The following is a 24,367-nucleotide window of genomic DNA, read 5'->3' as shown; positions in this document are numbered from 1 at the left end:
TTATTAAAAATATTATAATATTTCTTATTGACATTTTTTTTGATATTCTATAAAAAAATGTTTCACATTTAAACACTGTATCGAAATGTGATTGCAAATTAAACCGTTATCATTTCAATTAGGAACATAGATAGGAACTTGTGATGGGTCCAAAAAATGATTTCAACTAACTGTTCATTCATAAAAAAGTGAGAATGGTTGGGGTGATAATTACAGCTGTAATGGGAACGTGTGACAAAATGGGATCAATTTTGTAGGGTTGCCACACTTGGGATTTTTTTTTTAAATTAGGGATAAATTAGAAATTAAAATTTAACTCCACGAGTTAAATGGTCATACAAAAATATTATTAAATAAAATCCACGTCTTAGATAGGCATTGAAAAAATATTCTTTAAAAAGTCCACGCCTTAGATAGGTCTTGAAAAAATATTCTTTAAAAAATACACGCCTTAGATAGGCCTTGAAAAAATATTCTTTAAAAAGTCCACGCCTTAGATAGGCCTTGAAAAAATATTCTTTAAAAAATACACGCCTTAGTTAGGCCTTGAAAAAATATTCTTTAAAAAATCCACGCCTTAGTTAGGCCTTGAAAAAATATTCTTTAAAAAATCCACGCCTTAGATAGGCATTGAAAAAATATTCTTTAAAAAAATCCACGCCTTAGTTATGCCTTGAAAAAATATTCTTTAAAAAATCCAAGCCTTAGATAGGCCTTGAAAAAATATTCTTTAAAAAATCCACGCCTTAGATAGGCCTTGAAAACAATTCTTTAAAAAATCCACGCCTTAGATAGGCCTTGAAAAAATATTCTTTAAAAAATCGAAGCCTTAGTTATGCCTTGAAAAAATATTCTTTAAAAAATCCACGCCTTAGTTATGCCTTAAAAAAATATTCTTTAAAAAAATCGATTATCAAACATACTGTGTTCCTATTATTTATTTTTATAATAAATTTTACATAATTATATATGTTCTTCAATTGTTGAATTTCCAGAGCCTTTAGGTTTATTTTGAACCACTTTGTCCGCTTCGATGGTATCATTGATGAAGCCTACGTTCAAATTCTGATTCCGCAGACTGCCGGTGAAATCATTGGTGGTTTTGAAACAACATAGATTTTTACGAAGCCACATATTTACCGATTTCCATAAAGTCTAAAAATAAAATATAGGGAATAAAAAGGTGAAAAATCTAAACATAAAATTGGTATCCACATTTTAAATTGTATTTTAATTTAAAATTTAATTAAAACCCTCTTTTTGAATTTCGAAATAAATTATATTTTTATTTATTTGACTGACTTACATGTTTCGGTTTTGGCAGCTTCGTTTTTGGACTGCAACATGATTTACACAGCGGCAATTGTTCATAGGCCCTTCGAAAATTATCATTAGTATAGCCATAAATTACCGGATTGATAGCAGCATTCAGAAACATCAGATATTGTGAGATATACCAAAATATACGAAAGCTACTTTTTATCATACTTTCTGTATTGGCAATAATACGGTCACGCATTATCACCAATATGGTAAAGGGTAAACGTAGAACGACAAATACGATGGTAATTATGAATAGGGTTCGAGCCACAGTTTTTTTGTACGATACTGTCAGGGGGTGTTCACGATTTAGGACACGTTTTTCATAACGATCCAACTGTGGGGGATAAATTTGAAAACATATTAAAATAAACTCTAAGCTTTGTTGCATCTTGAAAAAAAAAATTCTTTAAAAAATCCAAGCCTTAAAAAAATTCTTTAAAAAATCCACGCCTTAAAAAAATTCTTTAAGAAATCCACGCCTTAAAAAAATACTTTAAAAAATCCACGCCTTAAAAAAAAAATCTTTAAGAAATCCACGCCTTAAAAAAAATTTCTTTAAAAAATCCACGCCTTGAAAAAATTCTTTAAAAAATCCACGCCTTGAAAAAATTCTTTAAAAAATCCACGCCTTGAAAAAATTCTTTAAAAAATTCACGACTTGAAAAAAAAATTCTTTAAAAAATCCACGCATTAAAAAAAAAATCTTTAAAAAATACACGCCTTGAATAATTTTTTTTTAAAAAATCCACGCCTTGAAAAAAATGTTTTAAAAAATCCACGCCTTGAAAAAAATTCTTTGAAAAATCCACGACTTGAAAAAAATTTTTTTTTAAAAATCCACGCATTGAAAAAAAAAATTCTTTAAAAAATCCACGCCTTGAAAAAAATTCTTTAAAAAATCCACACCTTAGGTAGGCCTTGAAAAAATATTCTTTAAAAAATCCACGCCATAGGTAGGCCTTGAAAAAAATATTTTAAAAAAAATCCACGCCTTAGGTAGTCCTTGAAAAAATATTTTTAAAAAATCCACACCTTAGGTAGGCATCGAAAAAATAATCTTTAAAAAATCCACGCCTTAGGTAGGCCTTGAAAAATATTCTTAAAAAATCCATCTCACCTTATAAAATATAGCCGTATAACAAATCAGCATTATGGCCAAGGGCAACCAAACCATTACCGTTATTAGAACATACCAGTATTTTGGTAAAATATTGGGATTTTCTTTACAATACATCTCCGTGAAGTTTTTCCAATGACGAACCTGAAAAACGATTTTTTAAAATACAAAAAATACAAATAAGTGACCATTCCGAATCTCACCTTATATGTTCGATATATGGCCAATGGCAAGGCTATCAAAATCCCTGCCAACCATGTAAAGAATATGACAATTTTGGCTCCTCTCATTGTCAAACGGGCCTCACTTGGCAAAACAATGGCCGTTAAACGATCATAGCTCACCGCAGAAAGGTTCAACACGGCTGTTATTAAAAATGCCCCCTCCAAAAATCCTTCCAATTTACAGCCAACTGATCCGAGTAAATAATTTTGATAGAAATCATTTATGAGAAACATCGAGGGACATATTAACAGGGTTAATAAATCCGCCACTGCCATATTGGCAATAATTAAATTTGTTGGAGTTCTCAAGGCCCGATTTTTAACAATCAAACGTACGATAATATAATTGCCAATTAAACCGAAAATCAAAACCGGTACAAAGGTACAGATTTTTATGATCATCTCCGATTCCGGAATGTGTAGCCATATGCGATCCTCGGGGAAATCCCATTTGCTGAAATCGAACTAAAGGGGAACAAAAGAAAATTATATTTGCAGGAAAAATTGAACCAAAATATTTGTGGGCATACCTGGCTATCGTCCGACATTTTGTCTGGCTGGTTTGTCATTAATTAGCACAACGTAAGTTTAACATCTTGCAAAAATTCGGAATTATTGTTGTCACTATTATATTACCACTCTATTCGAAGGTTGGAATAATTCTGGTAGCATTCTGATTTAATTAGGTCTGTTCGAGACACCATCTGTTTATTGCTTTATTTGGTACCAAATTGTCTCCATCATCAGTCAACCTGTTATCATTTCCATTAACGTTTTATCAGTTGTACAGATAGGTTGGTGGAGGGATGCCAAGAGCTTCTGTCAATCCATATAATGACACATTTCGCGGAGTTTAATGTATTTGAAGGACTAATAAAATATTGACAATACACACATATTTTACATTCAATTAAATATGGAGGGCGATTGTAACGGGATGAATCGGAAATTTGGGGAATAGATATCAATGGCACAGTAGGAGATCAAGGAACTCGGAATTGTTCCTGACAAACTTTTTCAATCATCTTTTCAAGGCCTATATAAGGTGGGGATTTTTTAAAGAATATTTTTTCAAGGCCTATCTAAGGCGTTGATTTTTTAAAGAATAATGATTCAAAGCCTAGCTTAGGCGTGGATTTTTTAAAGAATATTTTTTCAAGGCCTAGCATAGGCGTGGATTTTTAAAAGAATATTTTTTCAAGGCCTAGCATAGGCGTGGATTTTTAAAAGAATATTTTTTCAAGGCCTAGCATAGGCGTGGATTTTTAAAAGAATATTTTTTCAAGGCCTAGCTTAGGCGTGGATTTTTTAAAGAATATTTTTTCGGGAAGTACAAAAGGATTTGTTTAAGAATATTTTTCAGGAAGTAAAAAAGGCCTGGATTTTTTAAAGAATATTTTTTCGGGAAGTACAAAAGGATTTGTTTAAGAATATTTTTCAGGAAGTAAAAAAGGCCTGAATTTATTAAAGAATATTTTTTCGGGAAGTACAAAAGGATTTGTTTAAGAATATTTTTCAGGAAGTAAAAAAGGCCTGAATTTATTAAAGAATATTTTTTTGGGGAGTACAAAAGGCCTGCATTTTTTAAAGAATATTTTTTCGGGGAGTACAAAATGCTTAGATGTTTTTTAATGTTTTTTCGTAGAGTTTTCTTCTTTATTTACAAAATTTACAACTACAAATAATCTCCTTATAATGTTTTAATCAATATCCAACTTGCGGAATGAACCCTCAATACCAAACAGTGAATCCATATCCACCTTTTTACCCGTTCGCAATCGCTCATCAACACCATATTTATCCTCTTCGGCAAAATAATCATTCAGGGCCAACAGATTCTTTTCGGTTTCTTCAATTAATTCGGGAATTGTACCATTTGTGCCGCCATATTCAACGGGCAGATATTCTTTGGGTATAATTTTGTAAAGATCCTCGAGGGATTTGTGGACATAGAACTGAGAAAGATTTTCATACAATTAAGGTATTCAAAGTTCCGAAGTAACGATTTCAATACTTACACGTTTCTGTAACTTTTCACTCATCATGCTGCGGGCCAAATTCAAAACGGTTTGGGCTTCCTTTGGACAATTAACCAAATGGACACCCTTGAAACGCATCGGAGCTGCCTTTTCGGTAAAAACTCCCAATTTCTTAATTAACATAGGATCGAATTGAGTCAAAAAGGAGAGGCTCAATTTGGTCAAGTCAATAATTTCAATATAGCCACTGACAATACAGTTATCATCATTGTAGATCTGCCAGTCCATAAGTAAATTTTGGAAACGGAACAAATCCAAAATTGTAAATAGTTTGGGATCAAATTTCGAATAGTTTGTGAGTTGGATGCGTGGACCACCCTCACCCAAGGGTTTGGGTAAACGGACATAGGTTCTGCCAAAGATAATATGGAAGAATTTGTTATTATTTCAAGTACTCTCTCTCTCCCTTTCTCCACAAAAACTCACCCTGATCTACACAAATTAATCGATTTCTCATCCATGGTATTGCGGGCAAACAATTCCGGCATCATGGTCTTAATCGTATAGAAATAATCCACTTTCGATTTGGTCTTTTCCAAACTATATTTACATCCTCTTAAAAACGAGACCAAAAATTGATCATCTGTGCGGGCCTTAATGTGGGGTTGCTTCTCCAACCATGTCCTCAGAGCTTCAATATCTTCAGCTATGCGACTTTCCACTTCATTCAACTCTTCTTTGGCCACTTTTTTCAAGGCATCGTTAAGGGGACGTATTTTTAATGTAGCGGCCGTCATTTCTTAGCCCAGGTTACGAAAGTCTTAAGTGTTGCGAACAGAATTTAAGACTATTTTCTTCTTCTAAACACAAAGAATAGTTGTTATCCGAACTGGTCAATTGAAAGCAATTAATATTTTTGGATGTTGTTGTTATTGTTTTTTCTGATAAGCTTTTTATACCCTTCACCACACTGTGGTACAGGGTATTATGTCTTTGTGCATATGTTTGTAACAGGCAAAAATAATCGAGATAGACCCATGGTTCCTTTTGAGAATATGCATAGAATCACTTTCTAAGTCGATTTATGCATGTCCGTCCGTCCGTCCGTCTGTCTGTCTGTCCATGTTAAATTGTAAACAAAGTACAGGTCGCATTTATGATCCGAATTGGATGAAATTTGGCATAGGTCACTTATTCGGCCCAAGGACGAACCCTATTGAAATTGGGAAAAATCGGTTCAGATTTAGATATAGCTCCCATATATATATTTAACCGATTTAATGTAAACGGTCCCTATATATCTTTCGATTTGGACGAAATTTGGTACAACCTAATCATTTAGGTCTAGAATGATGTCTGCCAAGTTTCGTGAAAATCGGTCCAGATTTAGATATAGCTCCCATATATAGTTTCGTCCGATTTCATGTAAATGGTGCCCCAAAGTCCCTATATATCTTTCGATTTGCACGAAATTTGGCATAACGTACTGAATTGAGCCTAGAATAATGTCTGCCAACTTTCGAGAAAATCGGCCCAAATTTAGATATAGCTCCCATATATAGTTTCGTCGGATTTCATGTAAATGGTGCCCCAAAGTCCCTATATATCCTTCGATTTGCACGAAATTTGGCATAACGTACTGAATTGAGCCTAGAATGATGTTTGCCAACTTTCGAGAAAATCGGTCCAAATTTAGACATAGCTCCCATATATAGTTTCGTCCGATTTCATGTAAATGGTGCCCCAAAGTCCCTATATACCTTTCGATTTGCACGAAATATGCCAAATTTCGTGCAAATCGCAAGAAATCGTACTGAATTGAGCCTAGAATGATGTCTGACAAGTTTCGTGAAAATCGGTCCAGATTTAGATATAGCTCCCATATATAGTTTCGTCCGATTTCAAGTAAATGGTGCCCCAAAGTCCCTATATATCTTTCGATTTGCTCGAAATTTGGCATAACGTACTGAATTGAGCCTAGAATGATGTCTACCAACTGTCGAGAAAATCGGTCCAAATTTAGATATAGCTCCCATATATAGTTTCGTCCGATTTCATGTAAATGATGCCCCAAAGTCCCTATATATCATTCGATTTGCACGAAATTTGGCATAACGTACTGAATTGAGCCTAGAATGATGTCTGCCAACTTTCGAGAAAATCGGTCCAAATTTAGACATAGCTCCCATATATAGTTTCGTCCGATTTCATGTAAATGGTGCCCCAAAGTCCCTATATATCTTTCGATTTGCACGAAATTTGGCATAACGTACTTAACTTAGCCTAGAATGATGTCTGCCAAGTTTCATGAAAATCGGTCCTGATGTAGATATATCTCCCATATATAGTTTCGTCCGATTTTATGTAAATGGTGCCCAAAGTCCCTATATATCTTCCGATTTGCACGAAATTTGGTACAGCCTAATTATTTAGGTCTAGAATGATGTCTGCCAAATTTCGTGAGAATCGGTCCAGATTTAGATATAGCTCTCATATATAGTTTCGTCCGATTTCTTGTAAATGGTGCTCCAAAGTCCCTATATATCTTTCGATTGTTTCGTCCGATTTCATGTAAATGGTGCACCAAAGTGCCTATATGTCCTTCGATTTGCACGAAATTTCGCATAACGTACTGACTTGAGCCTAGAGTGATGTCTGCCTTGTTTTGTGAAAATCGGTCCAGATTTAGATATAGCTCCCTTTTATTATAGATTGATTTTAAGTAATTGACGCACCAAAGAACCAATAGGAACAAAACGTTCTGAAATTAGTATAACCTAACCTGTGACAAGTTTGTTTGAAATCGCTTAATATTTGGTTAGAGCTTCCAAATATATATTTCCGCCCGATTTCAAGTAAATTGGACATCAAACTCCTCATGTTAGTCAGATTGACATCAAATTTTGCACATCGTACAAAATTGAGCATAGAATAACGTAGTTGCGTTTTCTAGAATTACAGACATAGCCCAACGGATGACCTATTTATATTTGTTTGAAGTCGATTTACATACTTTATGGATAGATCTAGGTAGATTCACATTTAGATAAATACCACATATTTTATTTCATCCAATTTCATGCTAATAGTCCTGTTTAATATACCCATAGTGGTGAAGGGTATCATATAGTCGGCCCCGTCCGACTTTACTACTTTCCTTACTGGTTCTTGTTGTTGTAGTCAAGTTCGCAAGGCTAAACTATGGTATATTATTATTAGCAGAACATTTGTTTGTTGGCAAAAATTATTTGTGATAAGTTTGAAGCGTTCCGTTTTTGTTTTCAGTGTGGAGGACAGTAAATGTTGTATGTGATGGGTACATGACGACCTTTGTAAAGCAAATTTAAAGATTGTGGGTGAAATTTTGATAAGAAATAATACTTTTATTGATTTTAAAACAATTGTTATCCGACTAATCTAAGAATGATATCTCACACATTACAGGACGGATTTTGAAAATAAACATAAGAAAATTAATCTGAATATGTACTTCTGATTACACAAGTCTACAAATTTCTATAGATTTGGGTAATAAAATTTAAAAACAAATTTAGCAGTCTATCCTTCTTGTAATAACATTGGCATATTGGTAAAAAAAAAACTGATCATTGATACACATGAATCAGTTGGGCGCCAATAATCACTTAGGTAATAAGATTAAAAAAATAGCAGTGTTTACTCCTTTTAATAATATTGGTATACTGACAAAAAGAACTGATCATTGGTACACATGAATCAGTTGGGCGCCAATAATCACTTTGGTCATAAAATTAAAAAAAAACAGTAAGGAAAGTAGTAAAGTCGGACGGGGCCGACTATATGATACCCTTCACCACTATGGGTATATTAAACAGGACTATTAACATGAAATTGGATGAAATAAAATATGTGATATTTACCTAAATGTGAATCTACCTAGATCTATCCATAAACATGTCATTCGTTTGTTACAATGGGACAAAAGTATGTAAATCGACTTCAAACAAATATAAATAGGTCATCCGTTCAGCTATATCTGTACTTCTAGAAAACGCAACTACGCAATTCTATGCTCAATTTTGTAAGTTGTGCAAAATTTGATGTCAATCTGACTAACATGAGGAGTTTGATCCCCGATTTACTTGAAATCGGGCGAAAATATATATGGAAGCTCTATCCACATATTAAGCGATTTCAAACAAACTTGTCACAGCTTAGGTTATACTAATTTGAGAACGTTTTGTTCCTAATGGTTCCTTGGTGCGTCAATTATTTAAAATCAATCTATAATAAATGGGAGCTATATTTAAATCTAGGCCGATTTTCACGAAACAAGGCAGACATCACTCTAGGCTCAATTCAGTACGTTATGCCAAAATTCGTGCATATCGAAGGATATATAGGGACTTTGGTGCACCATTTACATGAAATCGGACGAAACTATATATGGGAGCTTTATCTAAATCAGGACCGATTTTCTCAAAACTTGGCAGACATCACTGTAGGCTGAATTCAGTACGTTATGCCAAATTTCCTGCAAATCGAAGGATATATAGGGACTTTGGTGCACCATTTACATAAAATCGAACGAAACTATATATGGGAGCTATATCTAAATCAGGACCGATTTTCTCGGAACTTGGCAGACATCACTCTAGGCTCAATTCAGTACGTTATGCCAAATTTCCTGCAAATCGAAAGATATATAGGGATTTTGGTGCACCATTTACATAAAATCGAACGAAACTATATATGGGAGCTATATCTAAATTAGGACCGATTTTCTCGAAACTTGGCAGACATCACTCTAGGCTCAATTCAGTACGTTATGCCAAATTTCGTGCAAATCGAAGGATATATAGGGACTTTGGTTTACCATTTACATGAAATCGGGCGAAACTATATATGGGAGCTATATCTAAATCTGAACCGATATTCTCGAAATTTGGCAGACATTACTCTAGGCTTGATTCAATACGTTATGCCAAATTTCGTGCAAATCGAAAGATATATAGGGACTTTGGGGCACCATTTACATGAAATCGGACGAAACTATATATGGGAGCTATATCTAAATCTTGACCGATTTTCACGAAACTTGGCAGACATCATTCTAGACCTAAATGATTAGGCTGTACCAAATTTCGTGCAAATCGAAAGATATATAGGGACCGTTTACATTAAATCGGTTAAATATATATATGGGAGCTATATCTATATCTGAACCGATTTTTCCCAATTTCAATAGGGTTCGTCCTTGGGCCAAACAAATGTGCTGTGCCAAATTTCATCCAATTCGGATCATAAATGCGACCTTTAATTTGCTCACAAAAATACATGGACAGACAAACGGACGGACTTGCATAAATCGACTTAGAAAGTGATTCTATGCATATTATCCAAAGGAACCATGTGTCTATCTCGTTTCCTTTTGCCTGTTACAAACGTATGCACAAAGCCATAATAACCTGTACCACAGTGTGGTGAAGGGTATAAAAATATAGCAGTGATTCCTTTTATTTAATAACATTGGTATAGTAGTAGAATAGAATAGGAAATCAGTCAATTGTAAAAAATTACTGAACAGGTCTATTGTGAATACCAAAGCGGTTGGTATTTAATCATTGGTACACATAAATCAGTTGGGCGCCAATTATCATTAAGATAGGTGCAAATTATAATAAGTAGTCAATGTTTACTATTTATTGAAGGATTTTAATTTTTTACTATTTATTGAAGGATTTTTCGAGGACTACAAAAGGCATGGATTTCTTAAAGAATATATTTTTTCGGGAACTACGAAAGGCGTGGATTTCTTAAAGAATATTTTTTTTGGGGACCAAGGCGTGGATTTCTTAAAGAATATTTTTTCGGGGACCAAGGCGTGGATTTCTTAAAGAATATTTTTTCGGGGACCAAGGCGTGGATTTCTTAAAGAATATTTTTTCGGAGACCAAGGCGTGGATTTCTTAAAGAATATTTTTTTGGGGACAAAGAATATTTTTTCGGGGACAAAGGCGTGGATTTCTTAAAGAATATTTTTCGGGGACAAAGGCGTGGATTTCTTAAATAATATTTTTTAAAGAATATTTTTTTCGGGAACTACAAAAGGCGTGGATTTCTTAAAGAATATTTTTCGGGGACAAAGGCGTGGATTTCTTAAATAATATTTTTTAAAGAATATTTTTTTCGGGAACTACAAAAGGCGTGGATTTCTTAAAGAATATTTTTCGGGGACAAAGGCGTGGATTTCTTAAATAATATTTTTTAAAGAATATTTTTTTCGGGAACTACAAAAGGCGTGGATTTCTTAAAGAATATTTTTTTCGGGAACTACAAAAGGCGTGGATTTCTTAAAGAATATTTTTTTCGGGAACTACAAAAGGCGTGGATTTCTTAAAGAATATTTTTTTCGGGGACCTAGGCGTGGATTTCTTAAAGAATATTTTTTTCGGGGACCTAGGCGTGGATTTCTTAAAGAATATTTTTTTCGGGGACCTAGGCGTGGATTTCTTAAAGAATATTTTTTTCGGGGACCTAGGCGTGGATTTCTTAAAGAATATTTTTTTCGGGGACCTAGGCGTGGATTTCTTAAAGAATATTTTTTCGGGGACCTAGGCGTGGATTTCTTAAAGAATATTTTTTCGGGGACCTAGGCGTGGATTTCTTAAAGAATATTTTTTTCGGGGACCTAGACGTGGATTTCTTAAAGAATATTTTTTTCGGGGACTACAAAAGGCGTGGATTTCTTAAAGAATATTTTTTCGGGGACTACAAAAGGCATGGATTTCTTAAAGAATTTTTTTTCGGGGACTACAAAAGGCATGGATTTCTTAAGGAATATTTTTTCGGGGACTACAAAAGGCGCGGATTTCTTAAAGAAAAATTTTTCGGGGACTACAAAAGGCGCGGATTTCTTAATGAAAATTTTTTCGGGGACTACAAAAGGCGTGGATTTTATAAAGAATATTTTTTCGGGGACTAACAAAGGCGTGGATTTCTTAAAGAATCTTTTTTCGGGGACTACAAAAGGCGTGGATTTCTTAAAGAATATTTTTTCGGGGACTACAAAAGGCGTGGTTTTCTTAAAGAATTTTTTTTTCCGGGAACTACAAAAGGCGTGACCTACCATAGGAGGTGTAAATAAAAAAATGAAGGATTTCAGAAACAAAAGATAATTCCTAGAAATTTAGGACAATCAAATACAAAGAGGACTTCTTCTAAAATTATTTCTTATCTAGAGTGCACAACACGCCACTTACAGGCTTAGGTGTAGTATTGGACATGTGATGGTCAACCTAACCTTAATCTATATGTTGAATAAGTGGACCAATATTTGAAAATATTTTGTAGGAATATTTGCTATCTAATTTAAGCTCAAAAATTAAATTTTAGCCAATTCGAAAAGGTACACACGAAAAAGTCATCCTGACCATAGATTCTTTTCTTTGGAGATCTGTGAGTGTTTGTGATATTTATTTAAGAGACTTCTACAATTACATCTATACGTAACATATCTCCACATGTTCACAGGAACAACTCAATCAAGTACACGAAAGGATTCTACTGCAGGAGACCTTAGTAAGTACTTAAGGGAACCCCCCCATTCTCGATTTTTTATTTTTAAGATTTTAAATGGGCTGGTAAATGAATACCAATGCTTGTTAAGGTTTGTAACTTGGCACATATATATTTGAAGATTTAAAAAGGAAGAAAAATAATTTACCAAAATTTGTTGTTGTTGTTTTGTTGTTGTTTTTTGGGTTCAAAGAAAAGTCCATATTTTCGATGGCGGGCATGATAACTCCTCACTGGAACATCGGAATCCGAAAATTCCAACTGTGTTAGAAAGAGGACATGTCTGGCTCTCGTATGAACTAGGATTATTGACTTCGCACAACAATTAACAAAATGGCGGAACTTTGAAAATTTTTTTATGGAAAATCGCCTATTTTTTACCACAAACTAAGTTAAAAAATAAGGAAGATTTTCACCGATTGGCTTTATCCTAGTTCATACGAGAGCTACACACTCCCAGAGAAACGTGTCAAAATTTGAAACCGATTGGATTACTAGTTTTTGAGTTATCGTGCCCGCCATTCGTTTTGAGAAAAACGCGTTTAAAGTTTGAGAAGCCCTTTAGCCGCCACTTGATGCTGACACAATAAATCGGCTATATCTTCAAGAGTTCTTGAGATTTTTACTTGAAATTTTGTAGGAACATTCTAGAATTAGAGTAGATTCGAATTAAATCAAAAAAAATTTTGACACCGAGAATGGGGGGGTCCCCTTAAGTAAGAATGCTACAGGATTATATTCCAGGGGAACTTAGTAAGTACTCAAGCAAGGATAAGGAAGGATTCTACTGTAAGAGACCTTAGTAAGTATTCAAGCAATGATACGAACGGATTCTACCGCTAGAGACCTTAGTAAGTATTCAAGCAAGGATTAGGATTCAAACGCAAGATACCTAAGTAAATACTCAAGCAAGTATACGGAAGGATTCTACTTTAAGAGACCTTAGAAAGTATTCAAGCAAGGATATAGATGGATTTTACTGCAAGGGACCTAAGTAAGTACTCAGGCAAGAATACGTAAGGATTTTATTGCAAGGGACCTAAGTAAGTATTCATGAAAGGATACTGAAGGATTTTACAGCAAGAGACCTTTGTAAGTGCTCATGGAAGGATACGGAAGAATTCTACTGCAAGAGACCTTACTAAGTACTCATGAAGAACCACAAAATATTCTATTATGTTATCCTCTTATTTTATTTATAAAGTTGTAAATTTGTATTGAATATTTGCATTTGTTTGAACCCACTGTGCCACTCATGCCATTTTTTCAATGTGCAATATATATTTTTTGTCTGATATTTATTTTTTTTTTCGCACAAGAAAACCACCTGACGCAATATACACAATATTCCCAAACATATTGGATACTTAGTATATATTTTTTGCATAGTAATGCTATTCACATACATATATACACAAATTGTGTGTATATATATGTCAGCGTAATCGTTCATAAATGCTAACAATCAATATACAACCTTTATGAAGAAATTCATACGTTTTTGTTGTTGATGGGGTTCATGTGAAATGATAAAAGAAAAATTCGCATTTAGTTTGTCATGTTTAGTACATATTCGAATAGGCGACAACAACAACAAAAAGAGGCAAAGTATGAAAAGTTTTTTTTTATGGACCCCACTTGTTGGACCATGACAGGTTATAATCGCAAATTTTGTGTGCATATGACCATGTCTGCTGATAAACACACGCAGAAAAAAAATTGGGGTCTTGGAAGAATTGAAGGACTATCAGATTTTTTTGGGGACTATACTTTTTTCGGGGTCTATACAAGGCGTGGATTTTTGAAGAATATTTTTTCCTGGTCTATACAAGGCGTCGATTTTTAAAGAATACTTTATTCCGGGTCTATACAAGGCGTGGATTTTAAAAGAAGATTTCTTTCGGGGTCTATACAAGGCGTGGATTTTAAAAGAAGATTTCTTTTAGGGTCTATACAAGGCGTGGATTTTAAAAGAAGATTTCTTTTAGGGTCTATACAAGGCGTGGATTTTAAAAGAAGATTTCTTTTAGGGTCTATACAAGGCGTGGATTTTAAAAGAAGATTTCTTTTAGGGTCTATACAAGGCGTGGATTTTAAAAGAAGATTTCTTTTAGGGTCTATACAAGGCGTGGATTTTAAAAGAAGATTTCTTTTAGGGTCTATACAAGGCGTGGATTTTAAAAGAAGATTTCTTTTAGGGTCTATACAAGGCGTGGATTTTAAAAGAAGATTTCTTTTAGGGTCTATACAAGGCGTGGATTTTAAAAGAAGATTTCTTTTAGGGTCTATACAAGGCGTGGATTTTAAAAGAAGATTTCTTTTAGGGTCTATACAAGGCGTGGATTTTAAAAGAAGATTTCTTTTAGGGTCTATACAAGGCGTGGATTTTAAAAGAAGATTTCTTTTAGGGTCTATACAAGGCGTGGATTTTAAAAGAAGATTTCTTTTAGGGTCTATACAAGGCGTGGATTTTAAAAGAAGATTTTCGAACTTCGCCCTGCGCTAATTTTTCTTCGTGTATTCTGAAATTATTCACGATAAACATAAACGAATATTTTATTATTTGTTTGTTTCGATACAATTAATCGGCCAGCGACAATATCTTATCAATTTAAATAGCGTTAAAGAAACGAATGTTTGTTTGTATGTCTGCATATGATATATACATGTATCGGATATGTATCAGAGAATGTATGACAAAGAAAAAAACAGCAGTATAGAATAAATGCCTCTATCTTCCCATACCGGCGAAAAAACACCGCTTTTTAGCTTCAAAAAATATCGAAGTAAAAACAGTTATAATTCGGATTTGCACAGAGGCGAAAAAGTTATCGGTGGGCTCCGCAACCTCACAGAGAATTTAAAAATTAATAAATAAAATACAAAAAATCGAAATGGCTCAACTAAGACCCCTAAATCCTGAACTTGAAGAAATTGCCCGCACGGAATTAAATGAAGTGAAATCACGAATTCCTGCCGATTTGGAAGCCCTGCGTGAATGGATTAAAAAGGAACCCCACCTGAAGGCCCGCACCGATGATCAATTTTTAATTGCATTCTTAAGATTTTGTAAATATAGCCTGGAGAGTGCCAAGAAACGTATCGACTATTTTTATACCTACAAATCATCGGCTAAAGATCTGTTGAAATCAAGACATATTGATGATAAGATTATCGATATTGCCAGATCGGGGTGAGTAAGCATGTTTTGATTAATGGTGGAGGGGAGGGATGTATCGTTGTGTAGATTAGTGGGTGTTTGGGATTTTGGGGGCATTTATTTGAGTGATGATGGAAATGTGATTGACCCGTAAAAAATAATAAAGAAACGTGATCAGTGATTGGGAAATATTTTTTATCGGAACGTAAATCGTTTTTGTAGTCAGGCAAAACAAAAAGGAAGGATTCTACTGTAAGATACCTTAGTAAGTACTCAAGCAAGGATGCTGTAGGATTCTATTTCAAGGGAACTTATTAAGTACTCAAGCAAGGATACGTAAGGATTTTACTGCAAGAGACCTTAGTAAGTACTCAACCAAGGATTCCCTCTCTATGATGTTTTTGGACTGAAGAACTTCCCAACGTATTTTTGGGAAATATTTTTTAATCATTAAAAAATCTTTTTATATAGGAGAGGACTTGAAAAAGTCCTCTGCATATACTCGTCTATAAAACAGCTGTTGTGGAAGTTCTTTTCAAATATATTCGGTTTATAAAAGAAATCTTATAATTGCTACGCCTATAGAAGACCTCTTGAATGTTTTGTATCTCCAGACTATCTCTTGTCTGTTAAAGTCGAATAGAAGGACTTCAGTTTTTTTTAAACCTCTTCTGTGTTTCGATGACGTTTGGAAGACCTCCGGAATATCATTGATCTTCTGGCAAGCTCCGAAGAAAACTGAAAAGCTTCCATCAGATGATCCTGAAAGTCCTCTCTCCGTAAATGAGCTCTCGAATGTTTTCGGGGTTCTGTGAAGATCAGTTATCTTCTAAAGAGCTTTGAATAGCACTAAAAGGTTCTCAGTTTGTTTATTTGAAAAATCTCTTTTGTTTCTCTAAGCCGTTTGGAATATATCCGGAACGTAATTCGTCTTCTGGCGAGCTCTGAAGAAAACTGAGAGATTTTCTATCTTCGGAATATCTTAAAAGACTTTTGTTTGTAAAATATGTTGAAGGCCTTTAGGTTTTTGTGAAGATCAATTATTTGAAGACCACTGAAAGGCTACGAAGATCTTCAGTTTTTCTGAAACCTCTCTTCTGTTTTTCGATGTCCTTTGGAAGACATTCGAAATTTGACTCGTCTTCTGGCGAGCTCTGAAGAAAACTGAAAGACTTTCTACCTTCAGATGATCTTGAAAGCCCTCTCTATGTAAATGATCTCTCGAAGTTCTTCAGGGTTTTGTGAAGATCGGTTATTTTCTGAAGAGCTTTGAAGACCCCTGAAAGGATGAGAAGATTTTTAGTTTTTCTGAAAAACTTTTTCTGTCTTTTGAAGTTCATTGGATGACATCCGAAATTTGATTCGAGTCTTCTGACGAGCTCTGAAGAAAGCTGAAAGACATTTCGAAGGCCTTCAAGTTTTTGTGAAGACCTCTTCTAGTTTTCGAAAACCTATGGAAGTCATCTTAACTTAAGAAGACATCCACAATATGATTTATCTTCTGAAGGTCTCTGGAAAGTTTTCCTTCTTCAAATTACCTCTGCAAACTCTATTATTTTCCGAAGACGTCTTGAAAGGCTTCTATCTTTAGTTTATGTCTGTCTTCTCGATGGTCTTCAGGGTTTTTGACATCCCGATGATCATTTATTTTCTGGAGACTATTTGGTATGTTTTCCTTCTTTAGATGACCTCTTGTTCAATTTCAGAAAGCATTCGGAAGGTCCAATTCCTTCAGAAGTTTTCTTGAGGAGACCGCTTATGTTATTCTATCTTTAGATGGCCTTGGATGGTATTCTCTATATTCCTCTATATTTTTATCATGAAGGTTCTTGAAGGTTCTCTTTTTAAAGAAGCCGTTATTCTGGAAAACCTTTTATATTTAAAAACCTCGGACTGTATTTTACCTTTAGATTATGGTCTTCTTTTTTCTTTGATGGACTAGAATACCCCAAGAAGGTCTTCGAATTTCATAATGTTTCTGGAAAAACTGTAGATGGTCGAATATCTTTAGAAGACCTCTTGAATGTTTTTGTAGAAAACCTCTTAAATGTCTTCTATATTCCGAAGATCTCTGGAAGTTATTTTTATCATGCAAATGCTTCTTGAAAGTTCTTTATTTTGATGAGGCGTCTTTATGGACTTCAGTCAACAGAAGACCTCAATATTTTATCTACAGATTACCTACAACTGACAGTGAAATCCTCTGATTTCAGAAAATACCTTCAGAAGGTACTTGCAACTTTGTATGTCTTCCGAAAATTTGCATCAGGTCTTCTAAAAATGATATCTTCAGAAAACCTTTCGAGGCCAGAAGGGTCTTCTATCTTTTGAAGACCCTTTCGATGTTTCCTATTGTTTCCTGGCGAACTTCCTATCTTCCATACTTAGAAAAATTGAAATACTTTTTCCTCAAAAAAGAAATTGTAAATGGTCTTCATTTCCCTTCAGAAGACCTCTTTAGGATCTCGGGGGGACTTTCCGTCTGTAGAATACCTATAATAGTATTCTATCTTCAAAAAGATATCTAAAAGGAATTACATCTTAAAAAGACTACTTAAGGAACTTTAATCTCCAGAAAACCTCTGAAGGACCATGTGTCTGTAGGAAACCTCAAAATGCCTGTTAAGGGTCGTCTATCATCTGAGGACTCCGCCAAGGTTTTCTATCGTTCGAAGACCCTTGCTAACCTGTATGTCTTCAGATACCTCTTAACCTCTGTCATTTCGTTCAGGAAGACATTTTTCCTAAATAAGCTCTTCGAAACAACTCTTCAAGATCTTGGGAGGATATTGTCAATGGAATTCAATCTCCAGAATGCTTATAGAGATCACATCATTCTTTCTGTAGAAGACCTATTCTGTCTTTCGAGATTTATTCAAGGTTTTCTATCTTTCGAAGACCACTTTAGGATCGTCTGACTATTGCCCGTCTCAGAAAGGTCTTGCATCTTTAGAGGAGTATTATATTCCCTTCCGAAGAACTCTTCAATATTTGGGGATGAATTTTTGTCTGTTGAAGATCTTCTGTCTGTAGAAGACCTATTCTATCATTCGAGATTTATTCAAGGTTTTCTATCTTTCGAGATTTATTCAAAGTTTTCTATCTTTCGAAGACCACTTTAGAATCGTCTGACTATTGCCCGTCTCAGAAAGGTCTTGCATCTTTAGAGGAGTATTATATTCCCTTCCGAAGAACTCTTCAATATTTGGGGATGAATTTTTGTCTGTTGAAGATCTTCTTCCGTATTCAGAAATATTCTCCAGACAATCTCTAGAGATCATTAAGTCTTTAGAAGACCTATTCTGTCTTTCCGTTACCTTTCTGGTAATGTGAGATTGTCTATAGACCGCTTTAAAAAAGTTATTGTATGTTCAGAGGACGTTTGAAAGGACCTTGTCTGTTGAAGATCTTTAAAATGTCTTCTTTATAAGAAAGATCTGCAAACGAAATTCTGTCTATGTTCAAAAGATCTTTGGAATGTTCAGAAGATCCCTTAAAAGTATTTGGAATATAAATGAAGACCTTCCGGTTGTTCCAATAGATTTAATATGTTGTCAAGTTCCCACGAAGTTAATCTAGGAAAGGTCCATGTACCTAAGGATCATCTACATATATTCCATCCATACTTAACCTATAACTTATTTGTTCTTCCTCTTTTTATCGTTTAGGATTTTCTGTACTCTGCCGAAGCCCAAAGGACCCGGTGGACCACGTATACACGTTATGCGTATGGGTAATATTAATCCTGCCCTACACACCGTGCAGGATATTTTCCGCTTTCATATAATGCGTTGTGAAATCGAAACGAATAGCGATGACAATTGGAATATTGCTGGTGTTATTGAGATTATGGATTTCTCGAAGATACCATTTGGAATATTGAAACAATTTGAAGCAAATTTGTTCCGGCAAATGTCATCGGTACTGGAATATGGTATACCAACAAATTTGTTGGGTACACATATTGTTAATGCCTCCAAGGAAGCGCAGCTTATTTTGGGGATCATACGCAATGTGATGAAGCAAAAGGAATTGGTAAGTGAGAGACGGAACGAGAGGTTAGATTACTTGTAGATGGAGACTTATTTTTTCATTTTTCCCAGCTCAACATCCACCCAAATTTGGAATCTTTACAACAAGCCATCGGCAAGGAGTATTTACCCGCTGAATTTGGTGGCACCAATAGCAGTTTTGATGAATCCGAAAAGAATTATGAAAAACTTTTGATGACCTATAAATCCTATTTCGATGAGGATGACCAGTATGGTGTGGATGAAAAATTGCGTCAAGGCGAAAATGGAATTAATGATTTGTTTGGTGGTAGTACCAGTGGTTCATTCCGTAAATTGGATATCGATTAGAGGGTGTGTGCGATTTTTGTTGCATAATTGATTGTTTTTGTGTTTTTTTATCGCTTATTTATTTTATTTGTAATAAAAAATGTTTAAAAAACGATTTTGATAAAACCATTTCTTTGTATTGAAATTTGTTTACGGAATGATAAGCGGGTTAGAAGGTAAATAAGTTAAATTTTTGAAGATGGAAAAAGTTTCGAATGTTTTTCTAAACTATGGTTTTCTATGAAATAAAATAAAATCTATTTTTTAAATGCCTCCTGAAAGATTTTCTATAAAAGACCTCTAGTTATAAAAAAATCTAACTTGTCCTGGGGACCTCAGCCTATGTGGCCGCAGTTCTTGCCAGCGAGCTAGACCCGCTAGAGTGAAAAAAATAAAACTCTATCAAGATCTAATAATGAGGTCACCCAGCAAGCGATACTATGCAGATTTTTCTCAAGTCTAATGTCAAAAATTTTGGACGTTTTCATAATGGGAGTTAATTCACAATAATCGATTCTGACAGTAAACGTGAGAAGCAGCTGGTCTCCGTGAATGACCTTATTAATAGGCCTTAGTTCCGACCAAGATCTATTAATAAGTTCACCCAGCTAGCGAGAGTCAGCTGTTTTTTTTCAAGTCTGATGTGACAAATTTTGGCGTTGTTTACGTTTTTATAATGGAAGATTTTGACAGTAAACTTGAGAGTCAGCTGATATCCAGCAGGTCTCTATGGATGACCTTATATATTTGACTTTGGTTCAGACCATGATGCAGTAATAAGGCGTCATATCAAAACAAAAACATCTGTTTATACCCTTCTGTTTATACCCGTCGATTTATGCACGTCCCTCCTTCCATGTATTTTTATGAACAAAGTGCAGGTCGCATTTATGATCCGATTTGGATGAAATTTGGCACATATCACTTATTTAGCCCAAGGACGAACCTTATTGAAATTGGAGAAAATCGGTTCAGGTTTAGATATACCTACCATATATAGTTTAGTGCGATTTTATGTTAATGGTGCACCAAACACCCAATATTGGTTCGATTGAGAAAAAATCTAGCACAGAGTATTGAATTAGGTCTAGATTGATGTATGCAAAGTTTTGTTGAAATCGGTTCAGATTTAGATATAGCTACCATATATAGTTTCGTGGGATTTTATGTAAATGGTGCACCAAACACCCAATATTGGTTCGATTGAGACAAAATGTTGCACAGAGTACTGACTTAGGTCTAGATTGATGTATGCGAAGTTTTGTTGAAATCGGTTAAGATTTAGATTTTCGTTCGATTCTATGTTTCGTTCGAATCTATGCAAATGGAGCACCATACTGGCAATATTGGTCCGATTGAGAGAAAGTTTTGCACAGAGTACGGACTTAGGTCCAGATTGAGGTATGCGATGTTTTGTTGAAATCGGTTCAGGTTATATATAGCTTCCATATATAGTTTCTTCCGATTTTATGTAAATGGAGCACCAAAGAGTGAAATTTAGGCCGATTGGGACAAAACTTTGCACAGCGTACTGAATTAGGTTCAAATTTATGTATGCGAGGTTTTGTTGGTATCGCTTCAGATTTAGATCATATAGTCGGCCCCGTCCGACTTTTGAACATTCCTTACTGTTTTTTATTCGACCATGTGTCAAATTTTATCTATTCTGATGGTTGACAACATTTCACATCGAATTCAAGTAGAAATGTCGCACTTTGACAGTTAATCGAATAGTCAGCTGCGCTAATAATAAAATACCTATATATTGTTGGTCTATTCCCGTACTGCAAGAATCTACTACTTTTTACTATTTTTTCGATATCATAAAGGAAAATTTGTTATCGTAGTAAAAAAATTTTACATTCTTGCAGGTTCTGGAACAGACCATGTATCATGGTTCCGACAAGTCCATAAAATATTTAGGTTTCTAGAATAGCACGTTTTTGCTTCACCGTATATTTAGCAACACTTAACATAAGCTTTTTGCCATGTTTTTATTATTAATAAAAAAGCTTTTGATTTTTGGGGCCGGTGCCGAACATATTTTCGGGAGAGACATAAACAACTATTTTAGTTGCCAGATTGGTAGTTTTAAATATTTTAGAAAAAAATAAGAAAAATGTTCTAAAAATAATCAAAAAGATAATGGAACTGGACTTTGTTTTTTTCTAATAGTGGTGGAACCTTTAAAACCATAGTTACGAAATTAGAGAAAATTAAATATTCAATTAATATCGATTTTATATACAAACAATATTTTAGTATTTTTGGTCAAAAAATCCCAAAATGGCAACACCATTCATTGGAGAGAGAGAGAAACTATTAAGAGCACATACTCCAGCCGAAACAAAACCAAAATCCAATTGAACTTTAGTCGCCGCTAACAACTAGTGGGATTTGCAGGTGATCTGCCAAAAAGAACTGTCGAACCAAATCTGAACAGATTTCCATATTAAAAAAAATTAGAAATAATTAATCTCAAAACATGTCTAAAGTAAAATATTTCTATGATTTGCTATCGCAACCATCCCGTGCCTTATGGATTGCCCTGCAAATGGGTAAAATACCCTATGAAGATTGTCCGGTAGCACTTAGAAAATGTAAGTAGGTTAATATTACTGCTAGCAAAAAACATCAATACAAAACAAAATACAAATTTCTTATCTGTTATCTCTATTACAGTGGAACAACGGACCGAGGCATTTAAGAAAATTAATCGCTTCCAAAAGGTACCATGTATTGTGGATGGGGATTTTCATTTGAGTGAATCGGTGGCGATTTTAAGGTAAATATTTATGAAATTAATAAATGGAACTAATGGAAAGGCACTCTGCTAATTTTACAGATAGCATTTTGCCGATTTGTGAAGAAATTATCCTCAGAAAATAAATTGGAAATATTTAAGATCCACAAATTGTTTTGTAGCGATTGAGGTGATTTCTGTGTATTTTTATAAGAGATTTGAACTATTTTTTAAATCTAAAGCAAACATCAGTAACCCCTATCTTTCAATATTAAAAAAACACTTATTTTAATCTCCTTTTCCATTTTCAGATATTTATCCGATAAGGGTTTATTCTGTGAAAAACTCTACCCAAAGGATATTAAGGAACGTGCACGTGTCGATGAATTTTTGGAATGGCAACATTTGTCTATACGTTATGGTTGTGCCTTCTATTTTGCCCGCCTATGGTTATATCCCATGAGAGGTATGGCTGAAAAACCAACTGCAGAAGAAGCTGCCAAATTTCGTAAAGAAATGGAAACACATTTGAAATATTTGGAAACAATGTGGCTGAATGATAGAAAATTTGTTAGCGGCAATGCTCTGACCGTGGCTGATCTATTTGGGGCATGTGAAATTGAACAGACAAGTGAGTAAAAAATTTTATGGAGTCGTACATCAATTTGAGGTGGTATTAAAAATTTTCACCTTGCGGTTTTTATTCAATTAGATATTTTATTCAATATTATTTTGTATTTCAATATTATTTAATAATTCCAATATTCTAATAAGAACTGTTTTCCTTTTCTAGAAATCTGCAATTACGATGTCACTAAGAAATTTCCCAAAATCACTGATTGGTTAGCCAGAGTACGTGAAGAATCAAATCCATTCTATGATGAAGGTCATAAGTATGTCGAAAAATTGGCGGCGTTTAATGCAAACAATTCATTAGTTAAAGATAATTAAAATTATAATGAAACTGCCATTTGATTTGGAGATTAGTTACTTACTATTTAGGACTAAAATTTGGAAATGTACATGGATCTTCAAATCATAAATTGTTGAATTTTTAAATGTAAATAAAATTGTTAATATAAAATCAAATAATGCACCTATACACGAGCTGAAGGGAGTCTTTATAGACGAGCTGAAGGGAGTCTTTATAGACGAGCTGAAGGGAGTCTTTATAGACGAGCTGAAGGGAGTCTTTATAGACAAGCTGAAGGGAGTCTTTATAGACGAGCTGAAGGGAGTCTTTATAGACGAGCTGAAGGGAGTCTTTATAGACGAGCTGAAGGGAGTCTTTATAGACGAGCTGAAGGGAGTCTTTATAGACGAGCTGAAGGGAGTCTTTATAGACGAGCTGAAGGGAGTATTTATAGACGAGCTGAAGGGAGTCTTTATAGACGAGCTGAAGGGAGTCGTTATAGACGAGCTGAAGGGAGTCTTTATAGACGATCTGAAGGGAGTATTTTAAGACGATCTAAAAGGAGTCTAAAGATGAACAGAAGGAATATTTTCAGAGGAGCTGAAGAGTGCCCTTATAGAAGATCTGAAGTGACTCTGTCTAGACAAATTAAAGGGAGGTTTTTTTGTAGACGAACTGAATATAAAGAATCTTTATAAACAGAAGTCAGTATATAGAGGAGTGGATCGATTTTATAGGAGGTGTTTTTAAATACGCTAATGGAATTTTGTTTTATAAGCTCGCTGATGAGATTTTATTGGAAACGAGCTGAAGGAAATCCTAATTTAAGAAGATTCATTCAAAAGATGACTTGATGAAAAGCATCTTTACGTAAGGGATTTATTTGCGCAGATCATTAGGGTAAAAAAATATTTTTACAAGCTGCATGAACCAGAATGCAACAAGCTGATAAAAAAAATATTTTGTTCCTAACCATAATCTTCAAATTCAATTAAATCCATGAACCTCGAT

General features: G+C 34.4%; 4 protein-coding genes across 4 annotated transcripts; 2 read left to right on the top strand and 2 right to left on the bottom strand.

Annotated features, from left to right (window-relative positions):
• Positions 1-963: 963 nt before the first annotated feature.
• On the bottom strand, positions 964-3,212 carry LOC133337869 (neuropeptide FF receptor 2). Its single transcript, XM_061546083.1, has 5 exons — positions 3,195-3,212; positions 2,644-3,129; positions 2,441-2,590; positions 1,307-1,657; positions 964-1,155 (listed from the first exon to the last, which is right to left on the bottom strand). Exons 1-5 carry the CDS (start codon positions 3,210-3,212, stop codon positions 964-966), a joined length of 1,197 nt encoding a protein of 398 aa, XP_061402067.1.
• Positions 3,213-4,364: 1,152 nt separating this feature from the next.
• LOC133337858 (alpha-tocopherol transfer protein-like) lies at positions 4,365-5,440 on the bottom strand. The gene is made up of 3 exons (XM_061546072.1): positions 5,130-5,440; positions 4,683-5,055; positions 4,365-4,619 (listed from the first exon to the last, which is right to left on the bottom strand). Exons 1-3 carry the CDS (start codon positions 5,438-5,440, stop codon positions 4,365-4,367), a joined length of 939 nt encoding a protein of 312 aa, XP_061402056.1.
• Positions 5,441-15,094: 9,654 nt separating this feature from the next.
• Positions 15,095-19,721, top strand: LOC133337817 (uncharacterized). Its single transcript, XM_061546024.1, has 3 exons — positions 15,095-15,393; positions 19,029-19,395; positions 19,464-19,721. Exons 1-3 carry the CDS (start codon positions 15,095-15,097, stop codon positions 19,719-19,721), a joined length of 924 nt encoding a protein of 307 aa, XP_061402008.1.
• Positions 19,722-22,184: 2,463 nt separating this feature from the next.
• On the top strand, positions 22,185-23,394 carry LOC133337806 (glutathione S-transferase theta-1-like). The gene is made up of 4 exons (XM_061546013.1): positions 22,185-22,300; positions 22,383-22,485; positions 22,755-23,074; positions 23,237-23,394. The coding sequence occupies exons 1-4, from the start codon at positions 22,186-22,188 to the stop codon at positions 23,392-23,394; spliced, it is 696 nt and encodes a 231-aa protein (XP_061401997.1). The 5' UTR covers position 22,185.
• Positions 23,395-24,367: the final 973 nt, after the last annotated feature.

The sequence above is a fragment of the Musca vetustissima genome, unplaced genomic scaffold, assembly GCF_032173495.1.
Source record: "Musca vetustissima isolate MV318-11 ecotype Yass unplaced genomic scaffold, APGP_CSIRO_Mvet_v1 utg39994, whole genome shotgun sequence".
NCBI classification, from domain to species: Eukaryota; Metazoa; Arthropoda; class Insecta; order Diptera; family Muscidae; genus Musca; species Musca vetustissima.
This window is presented reverse-complemented; position numbering and strand designations above follow the sequence as displayed.